Source organism: Anabas testudineus, chromosome 4 (assembly GCF_900324465.2).
Source record: "Anabas testudineus chromosome 4, fAnaTes1.2, whole genome shotgun sequence".
NCBI lineage: Eukaryota > Metazoa > Chordata > Actinopteri > Anabantiformes > Anabantidae > Anabas > Anabas testudineus.
In genome coordinates this window covers 23,067,734-23,087,954 of record NC_046613.1, presented here as the reverse complement: position 1 = coordinate 23,087,954, position 20,221 = coordinate 23,067,734, and the positions used below count along the sequence as shown (strand labels likewise).

The window sequence follows — 20,221 nt, the reverse complement described above, 5'->3', positions numbered from 1 at the left end:
TTTCAGTTGATGCTTTTCCACGTTTGTCGTTTGATTAAAAAAAATTCTGACTGATTAGATGATGCTACAGAAGTCATTCCAAGAACATTTTCTTTCCCAGACCCGACTTGAACCGACTTCTGTTTACTACCTGAATGCATTCCTGAGTGAAACCATCAGGGGAGTCGTCCACAGTGGCTCACTGCTGCCATCTGTAAATCACAGGTGAAACTACATCTGCACAGTTTATTTTGGCTTCTGTATGTCACTCGAACAAGACAGTTGGAGTATTTGGGGTTTGATTTAACATACGGACTCAGATGTAATCATATTTAGTTTTGTGATACTATTTATTGACTCTGTGTTTTTAGTTAACAACCCCCCTCTCGTCTCTTTTATTCCCTTCATCTCTATCTCCTTTCCCAAACTGCAAGTTTCCATGTGTTACAACCTTGCTGGAAAGCAGAAAAAGAACTGACTCATGAGTGGAGCAACAAATCAGAGCCACAAAGCACAACCACAAAACATTCCCTGACTCTGAACGAGGAAAGTGCAGAGTTGTTTCTCTTGGCACAGAAGAGTCTATTCTTAAGCTAAAGTTCACTTTCAACCCATCTAGGCCAGGCAAGCTGCCTAGCATGCAGTCCTAACCTTTCAAAACAGGGATCAGCCTGCAAATGGAGCCATAATGACTGCTGACTACCAGGCCACCAACGCAACACAATTCTGTTTCTGCTCATTCAATTGGCGGGATGCATGAGAAAATGTGGGCACAGAGATTACACTGCATGTCTTTTTGGTCCAAATCACCAGATTCTGAAAAGCAATTCAAAAACTGTGGAAAACATGGCACCTTAAATACACACAAACCACATACACACAGCTAATGAGTCCTAAGAGACAGAAAACATGCACTTCAGCTGGGAATGCACTGACTTGGTTCCAGCTGAGTCTTAACACCAGTGAGATACACACGCCGCCGCAAGCGTGCCACTCAGGGCTGATTGGATGGCAGTAATGTAAACACCAATCAAAGAGTGAGTAAACCCGGCCAATCAACTGTTACTGAGAGACAAGACCGCTCATCACTCACAGAGGGGTTTACAAAATGATGGTCACTGTTCTGTGAGAACCAGGTTTATACAAAACCTTTAGTGAAGTAAAGAAATACCCTGTTTGTATCAATGAACTCTGGAGATTTTAGCTTGAGAAGAAGGAAAAGGTGAACAAATGCATTTTTGAAAGAATGACTCTGAGAAGGTAAATACATGTAGTTATTGTAAGATTATAGTCATGTTAAAGGAACAATAAAAATAAAGGAAAAATAAAACACGACCTGATGAACATGATCTAATTGGGTTTTAAAAATAAAGTTGTAAACCCTAAAAAACATAAAAACTGTATAAAAATGACTTTTTTGGTCAGATTTGTTTGTATAAGAGAGGAAGATTACTGATATCATCAACAACAGTGTTAACTTTTCATGACCCAAGAAGAACAGTGTTGTTTTAAACTTCCTTCCTTTTTAAACAATTAATTTTGACATAATCCAAAGGGTCTTTAGAGAGTTTTATTAGCCTTAGATGAATAATCCCAACCCATAAAGGAGCATTAAATGCTTCAGTTGATGTGAGAATGAAGAAAAAAAAAAAAACACCTAACCAAATTTGGAAATGCGTTTTATATTGGAAAGAAAAGTTACTATTTTTGGGGCAGAATTGGCAAGTGTTGTATGTAAAAATGCATCCTCCACAGCCAGTTGAGCTAATAAGGCAGAGAAACCGTTGGTCCAAACAAACGATTTTCTCTACCCACGTATCACAAACCACTGAACGACCCACAAGGAGTCAAAACAATTGCAGCACATTACCAACGACTTAGTAGATTGCATAACATGCCCACAAATCGTAGTAAGTTGTGTCACTGCTGCCTGTGTATACGAGTAAACTGCGGGCAGGCTGCACAACAGCCGCTTCAGGCCCATAAACGCATCAACACACGAACAAACAGTGAAGAGCTTTGTGGAGAAACAGGCGTGTTAAATCCTGTGTGTGTCTCCGGCGTGGGAGCTTCTGCAAACCCGGATGGGGGAGAGACCAAAGGGTAGCAGAGGGAGAGAGAGAGCTTTAAGAAGATAATGGATGGAGATAAGTATTTTAGAGGAGGAATTCGGATATGGATTATAAAGGATATAGATGAAGGAAGTCTGTCTCCTGAGCACAATCTCCACTTTTGTATCCTACAGCCATCAAAAACAATCAAGTGGAAACCTACTACGGCTCTTTACACATACTCTCTCACCTTCCCAAACCGTTTCAACCTCCTGTCTCTCCATCTCTCCTCCTCCCCCATTCTGCCTGTCACGTCATTTTCTCTATCACAGCCAAGGTGTGTTAATAATTCAGCCTGTTTCCCTGTGCGTCTGCTGTGACAGCTGCAGGTGGGAGAAATCGCACAGAGAGAGCATCGTTTGAGGGGTTTTGTCCACCGCTTTCCTGTGAAGCGCTTCAGTGGGAGAAGACAATGGGTTTGTGTTGAACCCTCAGATGCAGAACAGATTACAGAGAGCAGCCTGTAAGCACTTCCCTTTGACGTATGCATATTCATGCATATTTCAAGAGTGCAGTTTCCAAAATATTCATTTTTTATTTTTGTCAAAAGACATGAATTCATGAATAGCTGCTAAAAGCACTTTTAGTACAAAGTTACTGTTAACAAATATATATTAAACAAGACATTTAAATAATTCAGTTAATTTTGGCAAATGTTTCAAAATATATTCACTATGTCAAGCAAGCAAAACAATCCCAGCTCCCAGGTACCCTTACAGAAATCTGTAGACCGGTTTCCTCACCAGGTGAAGGTACTAGAAACAGCAGAGAGCAGTGAGAGGTCAAAGCCACATAAGGCCAACTCCACTCTCCACCCTTAACTCAGATTGCATCCTACTTCACTCAAATCACACAGTCACTCCAAAAAAGAGACAAAAATCTGTGTGTAATTCACTTTTAGCGTAAACCACAGACTTACGGCTGGTTTTCGACTGAAAAGCGCAGTCAGGGTTAGGCTTGAGGAATACTTTGGACTCTTTTTGTGAGTGGTACCAGAGAGATATACTCCAACCACCAAACTGATTGGCTCCTTTGCTATTACAGTTACAAATAAAATACATAAAGTCCCTCTGCTTTGTTTGCGTGCTGTTCTTTTGATACTGCAGCTGGCTGCCTCTCTGGTCCTCTAGTGGTCTACTATTCCCAGTCCACCTCCGCCCCTGCAGCATTAGAAAATAACCGTGACTCTGTTTTCCTTGATGACTCTACAGCGGAAACCAGCAATCACACACATACATGCGTACACACCTCATTTCAAACAAATACTACAACTCAAGCTCCCTGGGTGAGTCTGATGAACTGGCTAGCCTCAGAAGGGATTCCTTGTAAGACAGCAGCAACAGGGAGAGAGCTGGTGGGAACCAAAGAGAGAGATGCTGCACAGCCAGTGTGAGTGATCTTTTCCTCTGTGGTGGGACAGACTGGAAATTGCTCCACCTCGCCGCTGCCAGTAAACCAGTGGGCTCAGCTGTTCAGAGAGAGCAGCATGTTTGGATGATCGACCACAGCCAGGTTTATTAGTGTGAAAACAAATAAACACAGTAGAGCCCAATGTAAAGGTAAAGGGATGTTCTGCTACTCTGGTGTGTGTGTGTGGCCGCATGATGATCTTCAGTGTGGGAGATGGGAGCTGAGTCACGGCCTCAGACCACAAAAGACATGGACAGAAGAGTCATCATTCTGCTTCATCCTCTATCATTTTCACACTTTCTCCTTTTCATGCATTCAGTTTGTCTTGCTTCATAATAAGTCCCAATAATATAAATTGTTTTTAATATATGGTAATATGTGTACATAATAATCAATTAAGCAACTCATTGGTGAACCTAAACAAAACAATGACAAATCTATCTCACATGCCTCTTTCATGTCAGTGTTTCGGTTTTTCATTACATTTACTATACCACCACTTTGATATTTTTTGGCTTATAAAGGACTAACACATTACCAAAACTATATTTGATAAATTACCTGTTAGTAATCGTAGTAATATATCAATCAATTTAGCACGCTAGCATAAGCTGATACTACAACCCAGTGATGTGCGAACTTTACTCAGGGTTTCTAAGGCTGAAATAAAACAGATTTAAAGTGAATGATAAAATGATGGCAGTCACATCTAAATGTAGATGGACTTTCTTAGGAAACTACAACTATTGAAAGTAGTGTCCCACAGTCACATTACAAATGGTCTTATTATCTATGATCTGACTAAGCTCTTGGCTCCATATCCCACCCAAACCACCATGATGAAGGAGGATCAGTGCTGCCTGGAGACTGTGTGTCAGATCCCAGTTTAGAGGGGTGGGGGCGGCGCCGAAGGATCTCCTGGGATCACCGCGGAGCTCCGAGACAAAAGGGACATTGTGGCAGAGACTGACCCATCCAAAAAAACATTACTTCCTGTCCCATCAGCTCCAGCATGCTCCACACATGAGCTGCTCACTTCCCAGAACTGAAAGTCCCTCTTTAAAATTATCTGCTGTTAACCATTTACAGTATTCAGCTCTGACAAATATCTCATGTAAACACTGGCAGTCAAACACATTTGACTTTAGAGAATAACTGGCTTCTACTGTGTTTCAAACTGACTGGACAAATAAAGACATAACTGAGTCTTACTGAGAATCCTTTGCTCACTTACTGGGTACTTGGATAGAGTAGCGGTAAAAGCCAAGTAAGGCAAACGAAAAATACCGTAGGCGTAAGTTGCTGACTGTGATACTTTACATGTAGCTTTTAGGAACACGTAGGCCCATTAATTGCAAATGATGCATTTCTCAAACTACAGTACTGCTGATAGTTTTCCACAGCATATGTCAACGTGTTTTGTTGAGGTGGTGAACGAGGTCACTCGGAGGGACGAGCACGTTGAGAAATCACCAACTTGGGTAGCAGATTGCAACAGACAAGCACTATCTGCCCGGCACCACACATTTAGACATATTTAGAGACTAAATATCGAAGGAAGTTCTTCCCAAGTCTAGTCATTAGATTTATCATAGGTGCAAGAGATGGCTGTTGTAAATGACTGTATTCACTTGATTTATAATGAGAAAACCTACAACAGAAATTAGACCAATACTAATATGGTTAAAAGTTGTTGTTAAATAAACATTCATAGTTTAGACCGAAGATCGGTTCAAAAAACTACAATCGTAAGAACATCTGAATAAAAATGTTTACTGTGGATCAAACATGATCGCCGCCTTAACATGTTAAGCTACAGTACAACCGCCAGATCTCTCTTTACACTATAAGTAAACAGGTGAGACTTCACTAGAATTCTGTTTAAGCTCTTCAAGAATGTGCAGTGATTTCAAGGAATGGGAGGAGAGTTTGTTTTTCATCCCAAAATTCTTATCAAAGCAGTTGGCTTAATGTGGATGAACAGTCTGCATGAGTTCACCGTGGATCACATTACCTTGACGTGACTCTGAGCACCCAAGTTGTAGATCTCTGTGGGCTTCACCTGGTTGATTATCTTCACCAGACATGTGCTGTCAGTCAAGTCGCCATAATGCAGCTTCATGTCTTACAAGAAAGCGGGACAAAGACATGTTGTTTAATAGTTAGTTAAACTAAAATACCTGCACACTGACATTCAAATATGTAAACAGTACAAACGCTTCTAAAGTAATTCACACTTAAAGGATCTGCAGTTATATTACAGTCAAATTTGACAATTTGATGCCCTGTTGAAAGATCAGGTAAAGCTAAACGGTTCTGGTGATGGTTTTTTCTAAGAAATCCTTAGAAAACGTTTTACTATTAGCTGATGTGCTGTTACTACACGTCAATGTAAAATTTATTGTCTGATTTGCATGTTCATAAAGATAAGCACAAGACACGTGAAGCAAAAGACTTTCGTATAGCCTGGATATAAATTTAGGTTAATTTTATTTGACAGTTTGATGTCAACAGGTTTGTGGTAAGGTGTTTGCAGATGGGAGGAATGCCAAGGAAAATAATTAATTAAGGTTACTGTTTAGCAGCTGCAGCAACTGGCAGCTGCCATACTTGGATGACAAACTGCTAAACTAGAAGTAAGATAATACATACAAAATAAACAGTTTTTTAAATGGTTTTTTTTTTTGGAAATTCTTCTTTTAATGAGCTACTGTCCTACTTTGCATTTACATGCATTTGAGTAACTGGATTACTCAGAGAAAGCTGATATCTAGAGTAGTAAGTTTACAAGGTTTACATGCAGTTAAGAAACCTGCTTTCGCTCTCAGACACTATTTGTATTGTTGTGTCCCACTCCTTGAATGATACTGATACTGGCAGATGAGACACTTACTGCCTTCAGTGTGTGTTTGAGGATTCTGGTACAAATGCTCAATACGACCCGTGTTGAAGGAGCTGGAACGGCGCAAAATACCATGAACCTGAAAGAAAAGGAGACAGAAGAGACTGAAGGAAGGAAGTTTATTCCTTCATTCTGGTTTTACAATAAACATTTTGAACATAGATGATTACAATCATCATTATTTTGTGTGCACATTAAGGCTGTCATTCTATTTGATTATGGTGACCGAGCTTAAATTGAGCATATACTACATATAAAACCTGTAGCTTAACTTAGTTTAGATTAAAATATTTCAAATCTAACAAAGTGGCCTGCTCAAGGTTGCTGAAAGTGGTTCTTATCGTCAAATGATCTTTGCACCCATACAACATTTTGTATTGCAAAAGTTGACAGGATGACAATGTAGCTCATGGCTCCAGATCACTGTGTTTTTAATGCTGCCTGTGATCTGTGATATGTTCTCCGTGTTATGAGGGTGGATGTGAGGAAGCTCTGCTCAGGGAAGATAACAGGACCTGATCCAAGGGGAGTCCATTAGTGGGAGGACGCTGTGCCCCGACCTCACTTCCTTTATTCACTGGGCACTTCCTGCTTGCCTGTGCACTCCTCTTAAATGCTACCCCACATCCCCTTCACATCAGCATCCCCAACCTGGATTCAATCCACTTCCTCTCTCCCTGCTATGTATGAGGTAGGCAGCAGATGGTAAAGCTGAACAGGGAGGCTGCAATAAAGTGTGTTTCTTTTACACATCTGTGTGGAAATGAAGTCATACAGCTACTGTCAGGAAAACAAAAAGAGCTCTGGTGCACCGCTCATGTTTGTGCACGTGTAATGAATATATGGCCTTTTCAGGGGTGTGAAATCAACACAGGTGGGTCATGTAGCCTTACTCAATCAGAAACAGCTTGTTATCCGCTGCATGCATTTGCTTTTCTGTGCTCCTGAAAACACACCATGAAGCAGATGAAAGCTAGTGACCTCACTCATATGACTGTCTAATAACAGCCATTTCCCTGTTAATGGTCTAACCCAGGAGTAACAGGTCAGGAGTGAACAGGGTCAAAGCAACGCAAAGGGTCTTATCAGGGTGAGAGGTGAGTCAGATGTCATGTTACGTCACAGTTCCTCTGAAGTTCCCACACACTGCTGTGGCTGGATGCTGCTTATCGAGGGAATGTCACTCTGTGTGTCTGTGTATGTTGGCATTCGTGGATGTCTGGATTCATCTGTGTGTGTGTGTGTGTCTGGGCTTCCAAAGAACAGAATCTTGGTACTGTTGAGGCAGACTTGGTTTTCTCACTCACCTCGTATCCTTTAGAGAGCAGGAACTCAGCAAGGTAGGAACCATCCTGTAAAGACAGACAATACCACCAATTAAAACCTGAAATGCTTTAGTTACATGGATTCGAGTTTCCTGTACTTACTGCAGCACAACCAAAACAAGATAAATCACTGACAGATTTGTAGGACATTAATGATGTTGTGTTACTTGCGTTTTTACAAACAAAGGAGAAGATAAATTGATAAAAACAAGCAAAACTGTACCAAATGTGGATATAATACCAGTCATTTAGTAATACAAAGATCAATATTAAAATAATGAATACATTCCTGTTCTTGATGTTTTGATATTTGCACTGTTTTACTCCAAACTGTGCATATCTCTGCTATCCTCCCTCTAACTGAAGAGTCCCCCTGCCCTGTTCAGTTTATTTAATGAAGATTAAAACTTTTCTACACACTGGCTAATGCTTCTGCAGATTTCCAATGCTTTCAGTGAAGCGCTAAATGTCTTATAAGTCAACTATAGTGGATCAAATCATATCTCGCAATGAAAGAGTAAATAGACACCAGCAACAACAGAATATTAGTAAGAGCATTAGTGTGAATTTTCAAATAAAGGTAAAGATTTTCAGCTATTAATGAAATGTATGCTAAACACATTCTGGTAATAATCTTCTGGTGTTGTAAACGGCCATTTGCTAGAAGAGTGGCAAATGTAGACAAGTGACTATAGATAAAGTAACCAGGAACCAGGAACTAATTCTTAAGGAGGGGTGGAGTTAGTTGAGACATTTACGACATTTATAAATAATATATATGTATACACATTAAAGAATTCCTGAATAAGATGAAGTAATTACAGTCAACCATATATAATTACTCCAATAGATGCCCAAATAAAATGTCAGACAAGCAGTTTTAGAAGAGAACCCACCAGAAAACCTCTAAATACTCTTTTAGTACAGTTCATCTTGGTTAAACTGGCTCAGTGATCAGTTGGGAAGTAAACCTATATATTGTTAACTCTGTGACATATTAATGAACGCGCGTGGTCAAAGAAAACCTCAAAGCTCTTATGTGCTATGGAAAGACAACTGTCTTACAACCTCCACACTGTCAGTGAATAGGGAGCCCTGGTATTATTAGGCGTAACATCCGTGTGTGTATGCTGGTGTGTGCGTCGGTACTGTAAGTGAAAGACCAAGTCCTGTCAATAAGGTCTTGTTCCCCTCACCCATGTTACTTTTCGTCTTTTTTCCCAACTCAGACTTTCCGACCGCACTCTGGAACATTCCGAACTAGTCATGGCATTCATCACTCAATCCTCCTTGCATATGTGCTCACGCATTTACACACACACACTCATATGCTCACACCGCAAGCATGCCAACCCCATGCTTCCTCTCCAGGTCTGGGGGTAAATGTAGAGGTGGTGGGGCAGGGAGCAGAAGAGTTGTTAAGGAAGGCTAGAGGTTGGAGGACATCCAGCAACCTGCAGCCAGTCGTAGGCAGTGGGTCAAGTTTGAGGCCGCATTACACAGAAGGCCCCACACCTGGAGAGACTGCAGTACAGGTAGGCCAAGTCTGCCACAGTCTGCCTCAGAGCAAAAACAACAGAAGAGCCCACAGAATCTTTACATGCTAAAATAGAGAACTATAAACTGGAAAAACCCAGCTTAAACAGAAACGGCAGACTTTATTTCTCAGGTTTGTACAAAGTGAATTGCATTAAAGCTGATTTATGGCCATTAGAATAAATAAAGTGACAGACACATACCAGTGACGTAACACTTCTCAACTGGAAAGAAAAAAGTTCGGGACAGGTCTGATAAAAGCAATGAGACTGAACCATGTAGTAAATCTTCCTTAAAACCAAACCAACGTGTTCCATGCCAATTTATTGTTATCTGTAAGGGCAGGAAGCCATGTTTGTATATTGGTTGCTATGTAACGTAATAATAAACTTCGTGAGAATGAGGATTTGGCGGTTTCCTTGCGTGAAAGCCTGCTAATGATTTTTGATTAAGTCCATGATGTACCCTCGACAGCATGTGGGTGGAGGTGTTGGGAGCCGTCCAGTTGTGGGAAGAGCTACTGAATTTCAGGGGCATCCACACCACCACCCTAGTTAATCCAATAGGATTTGGAATATGGTTTATTTAGCTGTTTTATTTTAAACCTTTTTTCACAGTGGTGTATTGGTCAGCATTATCACTTCCCAGCTAGCAGGACTTGGGTTTGAATCCACCAGATGACCAGGGGCCTGTCTGTGTGGAGTTTGCGTGTTCTCCCCATGCCTGTGTAGGTAACCTCTTAGTACTCTGGCTTCTTCCCACACATCAAATACATACAGTTAGGTTAACTGGTGACCCTACATTGCCCATAGGTAAGTTTAAATATCGTCTGTCTCAATAAGTCATTCCTATGATAGACTGGCAATTTGTCCAGAATGTGCCCCGCTTCTCGCCCAGCTGGGATTAGTTCTAGCAAATCCCACGACACTGGAAAACAGGAAAAAGCGTTTACGATAACAACGCAGAATTGTAAGATTTTTAGATTACCTGTTTGGCAAGCAAATAAAATTTTAAATAAATGTTGCTCGGTTATCTTTGTTTAACAGTGGAACCCTGTTAAACTAAAGTATCTCAATGGAGTTTAGTCATCACTAATTTAATATTTACATCTGTGATAAAAATAAAGCCTAGTATCATTTTCCAGGTACTTTCTGGTTGAAACACATTGGTCACTTTTAACTTTTGCCAAGGCCAAGTTGGATTCACTGTTACTTCATGCAGCATAATTTGCTCTGAAACAGTAGATGGGCTTAAAAACTACTAGTACTGTCATCTAAATACAGTACTAGTAGTTATAACTAATGTTTTACTTTCTAAAAATATGAATGCCGTATTACTCATCTAAATGATTATTAAGATCTTTTTCACCATCTGGAGATTGAGCTCTCAGGTGGTCATTGGCACTGGATCCAAACTGACCGAGTACTGGCCAGTGTCATGTTTTCCTGCCCCTGTGCCAGGGTCAAAGCATTCCACGCCAGACCAATATGGAAAACAAGCCTGAAGAGCTGCAGCTCTGTTTGAAAACAAGAAGCTCCTTTGAGGCCATATTAGCCCATAAACCCTGGCCTCACCTCGCTGTTTCCTGTTATGGGGAGCTGTGCTCTTGGTGGGAGAAACGGGGTGGACGCACACGCATACACACCAGTGCATGTTCACCTGCTAGGTCAATACCATACCACTAACCTCTCCCCAAAGACTAATTTTGGCCTTTGACACAATGTGATCTCTCTATAGCAAAGCTAAAGGCTGGTTCAGGAACAAGAGAGTGAAAGTTAATAGAAGTATAAGATAATACTCGTTTCATATTTCAATACTGGTACTATCAAGTATTGAACCTAAAGACTGTGCTTACATGCACTTGGGCAACCAGGTTACTCAGAGTAACGCAGATAATCGAGCAACAAATTTACATGCACTTCATTCTGGAAGCACAGTTCACAGATTTTAACTGTAAAATGTCAGAAATTGCTGCTTCCTTCTGTCTTTTTCTTTGTTAGTTTTGTTTTAACGGGCTACTTTGTTTTAGTTTTTGTCAACTTCATCTGCGTGTACCACTCTCTAAGCCCTGCCAGTAGCCTTTTGTCATACACATGCACACTAATAAAAAAGCTGATCATTTGAAACCCAGGGTTTCATTAGCAGATTAGAAATCTGCATGAGAATCATCAGGACAGATTTACCTGAGTAAAGAAGGTTTACTTAACTCTTCAGAGTCTACCATTACACTGGCATGATCAAGATAGCATAACATAAAAACTATGCACGTACAGCAATACAGTCAAATTTTGTCAAAAGTGGCCAAAATAGGCCAAGACTCCTAAGGATGAAGTGCATTTAAATTCAGAGGACCTGTTAGCAGTAGCTTGAATTGTCTGCAGCACAGAAAAGAGTACAAGGCTCAAGTAGACAGTACAAAAGTAGACTAGGTGTGAACAGAGAAGATTTTAAACAATGTTTTAGACATGTTAGGGACTATGAAAGGCAAGTACTGTTGTGTGAACACTTACTTTACTTCTGTTTTTTTATACAGCTTAAATATTTGTGATATGTTTTCCCTCATTTGTGATTTTTTTTATACTTGTTCTTTTTAACAACTGAGGTACTGTGCAATCAAAATCCCATTATTAAAATATCACAGTGAAAAATATGCTACTCCAGTAAACAAAATGTGAAGAAGTAATTAAAATAAAAAGATCATGCAAAGGTGACAGGACAGAGGAAAAAGCTGAAGCTGTTGTTGACGTTACACTAAATCAGCCCATGTGTCTGAAAAATGTTAACAATGTTCATTCATCAGAACTGCCCCAAGGTGCTATCATTAGCTCCAATCAACATTCCCATCATCATCATCATCATCATCATGATTACCACATCATCATCATCATGTGGTTTCAATAAGAGGACGCATACTCATCAATATCAGAAAACGGTACTTCACACATGTATGTTTCTCACAATTCAGCTTCTGCTCTTTCACCTTATAAACACTTCCTCTGGTTCTTTTCCTGCCATGCACAAACCCTAACCACAACCCTAACCTCAACAATGAGAAAAAATACATGCCACCCCCGTATGGCAATAAACAGACAGAAGAATTAAATTAAAAATTAAACTCTGGCCACATATTTAAAAGCAACCTCCACCTTTAATTATAGGAAATTAAAGACACAGACATAGCCATTAAAGTTGATTGGTGTAAAAGCCAGATCTACTATCTACATTACTACGTACTGAACAGTTTGTTGTAATACAACAGTCAGAATCTTAAAAAAAAAATCATAGCAACATATCTACTGTCATCCCTTCAGTAAAGTTATGTTGGCAGAATAGTTTTAAACGTCTTTATAAACCCAAGCACTATGAGTCTGGTACCCCCTACTGGTGGAACAGTAAATTACTGGGGCATTTACAGTTCACCCACTATCACTGTGTTATCTACCTAATAAGGATTAAATCACCTGTATAACATGAAGGATAAAATAAACCTAATTAAAACAATTCTGTCAAGAGTTTAAAGTGCTGCAGACAGAAGCTGCCAAGAGCACCAATGGTCAGCAAGACCTGATATGGTTTAATGTAGCTGTAAACAGAAACCACAATATAGACAAGCACGTGCACGCACATAAGGACACAGAAACAAGTAGGAACACTCAGTGTGCTGCATGTGGAGCAAACTGAATCTATGGGATGTATCGCTGCAATGAATAAGTGGACAGAGCTTCAATATGTATCAATATGATTCAGAGCCATCGCCGTCCTACCCACTGCTGTTTACCTGTAATGGATATTTGGGAAAACAGGCAGCACGGGGGGGCCTGAGGACTGTAGGAACCACTGAGATTCCAGCGCCATGTGCCGACATGGATCCAATTTACACGGTCAAGAAACTGGCAGCAACACTTGATGTGTATTGTTATATGTTTTTTACCTAGTAGCAAAGAAATGAAGTCATCATCTTAAATCTATGAATAAATAAATTACCATGCACCAGTGAATATATTAATTAATAATTACTTTTATTAATGTAACAATTACTTTTAGATTTTGTAAATAATGGATTAATACATGTGGTCAATTCATAGATGATAAAATGAGTGTAAATTTATGTTTGTCTGTGATCTAAAGATCTTGAACTTAATTTTCAATTAGAACTAATTGTTTTAATCTGGCCCAACTATGGTGACATCTTAACTCTTCTGTTCCTGTTAGTGTTTTGCAAGTTTATGACATTTCAAAGATGGCATACAGATACAGTATGCATGTGATGGTTTAAAACATTAACACTCTATTCTTTACCTTTTGCTGTGTCCTCTGTGACATTTAGAAATGTCGGCAAAGTAAATAACTTCTCATTTGGGGAATAAGCTGCTGCAAAAGCTGCACATGTGGAGTTTGCTTGTAAACTAAATTAATTCAACTATTTAGGACCAGCTGCAGCTGGACTCATATCTCTTCCCATCTAACTACAAGTTACCAGATTTCAGACAGGGATTCAACCTTAAAGGAGCCATTATCAGCAAATATGAGCAACAGAGGAGATGAGTGCATGGATTCTTAACTTTATGATTATTGTTGCTGGCACTCACTCAAACTGTCCTGTGCTGCTAACACTGGATTCAGTAGAAGGAGGTGAGCGAGGAACGAAAGAAGTGTATGAAACGGCAACAAAGGATGAAGAAAAGAGGCTTGCAGGATGAACATCAAACAGCTCAAAGAGTCGTATCGCAGTGCAGCGTTGTTTTCCCATCCAGAGGAGCTGAGGAAAGAACCGTGGTCCTCAGAGCCAAAGTAAAGTTTTACTGTTAAACACTGAGGTTGAACCTGTCCTCTTCGTAACCCCGGATCATAAAACAGCACTGTCAGCCTGAGCTGCTGCCCGGCTCTGCAGTCCTGCTTTGGCACTCAGGTGGTCTCCCATAACTCACACCCTCTCACTCCAATACTTCACACTGGGACAGCAGTCAAAAATATTCAGACTGAGCAGCATGCTGGCCTGAAATTTATGAACAGTAGTTAGCCAGACAATTTATGGCATTACTGTGACCTCCATGGCCCCAGCTAGTGACTTCTGAAATGGTCTATCCAGATGCCGGCTTGCCTCAGTATTCAACTGTAACATCATTACCGGAAGAATAAAATAAATTAACACTCTGTTTTCTGTTAAAGACTGCACATAGGAAAGTGCTGCTTAGAAAAAGGAATGCGAGATGCTGACAACGACTTTCCAAGATCTCCAACAGTTATCTCTCCAGGGTTGCCTTGTGGGAAAGCTCAACTTTCTCCTCAAACCATGAAACGTTTCCCAAGTTTCTGTTTATTTGGTTTAATACAAATCATAAAGTCACTACGCTCTTCTGCAGGTGCATGCTCACACAAAGATACACATATGGTGATATTTACATGCACACACAAAACCGCTAATGCAAATGTCTTGGACAGAGTTATGTTGCTGCCACTTGTTTGAGAAATAGCAAGGCTGTAAATAACTGTGTAAGCAAGTCTTTTATACTATAACATTAAGTTGTCTGAAGAGCATCATTTACTGTACTCAGCAGAAATCACCAGTGGCTGCTACTGAAAACAGCAGAAATAGTGATACTGAATTGATTACATACTGTATGCTCTGAACCTAAGAATGAGCACAGTTTATAAAATCTGTAAGAGTGACACATTTAGAACATTTAGAGTATGTACTGATATGTACAGGGCAGTCATACCATAGATAACATGTGAAATTGGAACATCTAACAAATACCTGACAAATCAAATGCACGAGTATTTCTTAAAAACCTTTTGAGTACAATATTGCAAATTTATGACAAATAATCAGAGGAGATAACTAAGCGCATCTACTCAAGTACAATTTTAGAGTACTTATACTTACTTTTACTCCACTACATACTTATTTTTAAGTCTCATAAAAATCTTTATACTGTATATATTAATAAAGGTTGGTGTATCTGGTCCATCATTTATGAAAGGTGGTTAAAACCAGCCCCACATTCACCGACTGCTGTCACTAGGTAACAACATGTTTCAGTAGAATTTTCACAAATTTCAACAGCTTAAGAGTTTAAAAAACACTGTTTTCTTAATGGAATACTTTCACTTTTGTACTCAAGGTAACATTAAGAAGTTTTACTTTGACACTTTTACTTAAGTAGAAAAACATCTACTGGTAAATTTACTTGTAATGAAGTATTTTTCTATCATCACACAAAGCACAAAAAGTGTCATACTTTGGCACTTTTACTTTTTTACATGAATAATACAATTATAAAATAAAATAAAACAGAAATTTCACATTTTTTAATAACCACAAATAAGTCGATACTGATGCAGTCATTTTTTTTGTTAATAAAAACTTTGTTAGCAATGAAGGCAGCCAAAGTTAATAGTAAACAGACTACATTTTTCTCAGTAAACTTAACATAATTCAGCTAAACACATTGACTGAAATGTTATTTATAGCATTTCTACAGTTAAAATACAATAAGTGTATGTAATAATCAAAAATCAGCTAATAAAAAAGTCTAATCTTTTTAAAACCCCTTTATTTGACAAATATTTAATCCATGTATCTCAAGTTTGTAGTATTTTGAATTAATTATGGGATTTTCAAAATCATGCTGATCACTCAGCTTCCTGACCTCCAAGCATTGAAACTACAACAAAGCTGTAAGAGTAACACAATATCAAACCTCTTTGACTCCAGTAGAGTCATTTAACCAGTGATATCATTCTCTATCTATACATGAAGTGAACCCAGTTCTACCAGGCCAACACCCCTGTTTGCCCGTTGTTTAGAAGTTTTATTTAGGTTAGGAACAACATATTCAGTATGAGTCTAAACCTTGACAAATGTTTCATACCACAATGAGAGCATGTCGTCAAACACTAAATATAAATGAGGCCAACCTGCTACCGACTTTTCCATCAGACCTAATAATAACAGACTGAGATACAGTACCAAAAATGGTGGATAGACATGTTGACTTTATTGCCTTATATGTAATATTATTTTCTCAGTGTTTAAGACAAGACTAAAATATCCAACATACAAACGAAACAAAAGTCTCAGTGCATATTACTCACACGAAACTTTTACAAAAAGCAGAATTACCAGTTGTTTATTAAAGACAACATCAACCTGAAAACATGACACTGATCACACATTACTAAATAAATCCAATCTAATGGGTCACACATGAATGCTTTTTTCTTACTATGTGGATTTGCCCTCACATCTCAGCCATTGTCCTTTGTTCTTTTTGAGCAAACCATAAATCCCTCCTACACTTAAACAATGCTCACACATAGTTAGTAACACATAGTTACTGCAGGTTTAATCAGTGAAACAGATGCAGGGCCCAGACCTAAGGTATAGTATGGACTAAAAGAAATATCCACAATGCATTGACAAAGTTAACCCACAGATCATTCCACTGTAGTTCTACTAATAGCAACTATAATAAACTAAAAACAATAAGTGTAATGTCAGGTAGCAAATCCAATGTTTATATAGTATCAGTATATAAACTGCCATCAGACAAACATTCAAATACACTGTTCACAGCAGACTATACTAAATTAGCAGTAAATGAACCCGGCGTGTTAGAAAATGCCCACAAACCGTTAAATTTCATATACATACGTTCAATCCTTTGTGTCACACATGTTCAACTTTCAGTATGAACAGCAGCAATGCAGCAAACGATCATTGACTTTCTGGCAGTATATAAATAAACTAAACTAAATTAATTTGTAAGTCTTCATTTAGTAAATGATGTTCTCACAAACACAATACAGGTTTCACAAGCCTGAACCTGTCTGTGAGTTTACTGGTTAATCTAGGTCAGATTTGGAACTGGTCTAACGTTGTCTCGATGTTTGAGTCATAAATATATTTATAAGTTTTACAAATCTGAAACTGTGTTCTAGCTACTTTAGCTTCTAACTGTCTTTAGCTTCTTTGGGTTCATTTAATCCAGATTTAATCCGTGCAGAGTGGATTTTAATTGGATCTGATGTTGTCTGTGAAGTAGCCATTTGTAAGTTTAAAAAGTTGTTTTAAGAAGTGTTTAAACCAATTAAACTGTCACTGGAGTGTACCTGCTAATCTAGTCCAGGTCTAACAAATCAAGGTGACTGGTCCAGGTATGTGGTCACGTGGTTCTGCTAAGCAACATTAACGTTTTCCCACCTGACGCAGGTGTAAACAAACGTACTGTCCTTAAAGAAACCACGGCCAACTTGACGTTGGGGTTTTTTAACAGCAGCAGCGATAAAAAAAAATATACAGGTCAAGTAAAAGCGAGTGTTGGTGCGTCTGTCTTTAAGTAAGTGGTTCATACAGTCTAAGTACAGATGCTGGTTCCGGTTTGAGTGAGGAACGTTACCTGTCCGGTGATGCCGGTGATAACAGCCACCTTCCTCTCCCTCTTCTGCTCTCCGTTCAGCGCAGAGCTGACATGAGCAGCCTCGGAGCACTGGGCCATCTCTGGGCGGCTGTTTGTTTGCTGTCTGTTCCACACAGACTGTTTGTTTGCTGTTGTCCTCTCTCCTCAGCATCCAAACGGCACCGCCGCAGTGAAAGACGTACCAGGAAGCAGCCGGGAGATCAGCCAATAGGAAGAGAGAACGTAGGCGCATGAGCGGAAATTTAACAGCAGAGCGCAGTGCGTCAGAGCCGCGCATGTCTGTTTTCTACAGCGCCGCCTGCAGGTCGGAGGATGACATGCAGCTGAAATATTTAAATAAAAAAATAAATTTGGTTTAAAATGTTTACTATAAACTGTTTGCGTTCTGCAGGTTGTTTTGATTCTTACAATCTGCCCCAAATTCATTTTCTGTGCTGCTTAATTGTAAATGTTTTCAGTGTAAAGTGAATTAAACTCTGCAGGGATTGTTAATGTAGAAGCAACCAATACCTTAAAGAGTCTACCATGAGCAAGGTGAGGTAATGCTAATTCTAAACACAGTCCCATAATGGTACAAGCCTTAATTATGTTGCATTGCTTGAATGCCTACTGTTCACTAACCCAGTCCGTGCTTAAAACATACATTCAGCCGTTCAGGAACCTACTAAAAATAAAGAATCAAAAAACATGCACAAATATGTTTATAGACTAAATGTAACTTGTTACTTCAAGCACTGCTTTTTTATGAAACTGAAGAAAACGGTCAGTATCTGTTCATTTTCAACAGCACAGCTTATATTAGCTCAACCATAGTGAAGCTCTGTTCATTTACGGGACAATGATTTTCAGCTATTCACCCAATGTTCCTTTGTACTGTATCACACTGGTTTCTCTGCACTCACTCATTCTTTCCATGTTGAAACATGGATGCAAAGTCAAGGGGATGGAGAGTTTTCACAGCAGCACTGAAATATGACTCTTGTAGAGGAACCAACAATAAAGAATGGACATTTTATTTACTACTAGAGAATTCTCAGCTTTAATGCAGCTGAATAAATGTGTATAGTCAGATTTTAAACATCCTGGTAAAATAACTCAGAGGAGTAACCGTTATTGCTTTCGTATTTAAGGAACAGTTATGATGAGTTAACATTTTGTGAACATGATTCTCGTTTAATGATGTCACTACAGGACAAACAGCAACTCACTCCCAGCGTTTGTCATGATGAATGTCAGACAGACAAGCATGGCTCACACCTACAGTTCAGAAACCGCTAATTCTAGACCCAGAAATTGTCTGTGGTACCAAATGCATGAACTGGAAACATGGAAATGTGTTTAATGAGACAAAGAATTATTTGCAATGCATCACTACAAAAAACTGGCATCATAGTTTGGGCATGCAAATCAAAGAAACTACAAATATCCTGGTTTTAATGGCATATCACAAAACCCAAATACACATTATATATGATGCTGTCAGAGTGTGGAAAACGTGTGTTTTTCTAACTAAAAATATTTCTGGAGACTTTCAAGAGGAAAGTCTGGATTTGAGCAGTTATATTTATTGTAGAATTGGCTGCTCTGCAGGCCAAACTAAACACGATTAAAGACAAGAATTTGATATATTGACCCCATCAGAGGAATTTATTTCAGAAGAAGACCCACTTGATACAGATCACTTGAGGCACTGTTAATGGGAGTAATCAGACTCTCGGCGGAGCTCCTAATCTCTTATTATTCTTGTTCATTTGATCATGTATGAAAACATCTGCTGCAGCTGAGATTGTCAGTAGCCTTGTGAAAGCTCTCTCACACTGCTCGACTTCCCAGAGAGCGCAGCGTGATGGGAGGTGTGATTTCATTACAGTCTAAAGTAAACATCATGTAAAGAGAGAAAAAAATTATAGAGTGCCTGAGGCTTGAGAAGCACAGCAGTCTCCTCATCCACCCTGCACCATCAAAAGAGTACAACACAGCTCGGTTACAACCTTGGACTGTTCTTCTTCTTCCCTTCCCTTATTGGGCGGCAGGTGTCTCACTGTGTGTTTCAAGGCATTTGGTTCCAGCTGTGTGCTAACTGCTGTGCAGAAAGCTTCATTCCTCACACGTGTGGTGTGTGTGGGAACAGGACACAGTGCAGCGTTGACTTCAGCTGAGAGAAAAAGGAGATGAATGGTTTCTCACTGAGCAGCTCATCATTCACCCAGCTGTTAGAATTCTGTCCTTCAGGATTCAAATTCGTGTCTTGACATTCATCCACCCCCATGTTGAAAGGTCTGTGAGCAAGACCGAGTCCTGGAATCCATAACCGACCTGGAGAAAGGTAGGTTTGCAGTAACATTTAGATTTACCAACTCAGCTGTATGCTCGCAGTCAGTGATTAAAGCTCCTTATTCCATGACTGTACTTTGTGTGTCCCTTGTGGTGGAAGTTGGATTTCCTCTAACTGAAGCCTCCCGCTAACTTTAAACTGTTGATTTCCCTTCATAAATTAATGCCATTATGAAAAGTCAGTCTAATATGTGAATAGAT

At 39.4% G+C, this 20,221-nt stretch overlaps 1 protein-coding gene across 1 annotated transcript in view; it reads right to left on the bottom strand.

Moving 5' to 3' along the window:
* gmds (GDP-mannose 4,6-dehydratase) overlaps nucleotides 1-17,879 on the bottom strand; it is a 141,950-nt gene extending 124,071 nt beyond the window's left edge. Inside the window, exons 1-4 of the mRNA XM_026345649.1 lie at nucleotides 17,666-17,879; nucleotides 7,710-7,754; nucleotides 6,394-6,481; nucleotides 5,515-5,624 (exon numbers count right to left, since the gene is read on the bottom strand). Coding sequence (XP_026201434.1) covers nucleotides 5,515-5,624; nucleotides 6,394-6,481; nucleotides 7,710-7,754; nucleotides 17,666-17,764 — 342 coding nt within the window. The 5' untranslated portion in view covers nucleotides 17,765-17,879. The remainder of the gene's footprint in view (nucleotides 1-5,514; nucleotides 5,625-6,393; nucleotides 6,482-7,709; nucleotides 7,755-17,665) is intronic.
* Between the last annotated feature and the right edge of the window lie 2,342 nt (nucleotides 17,880-20,221).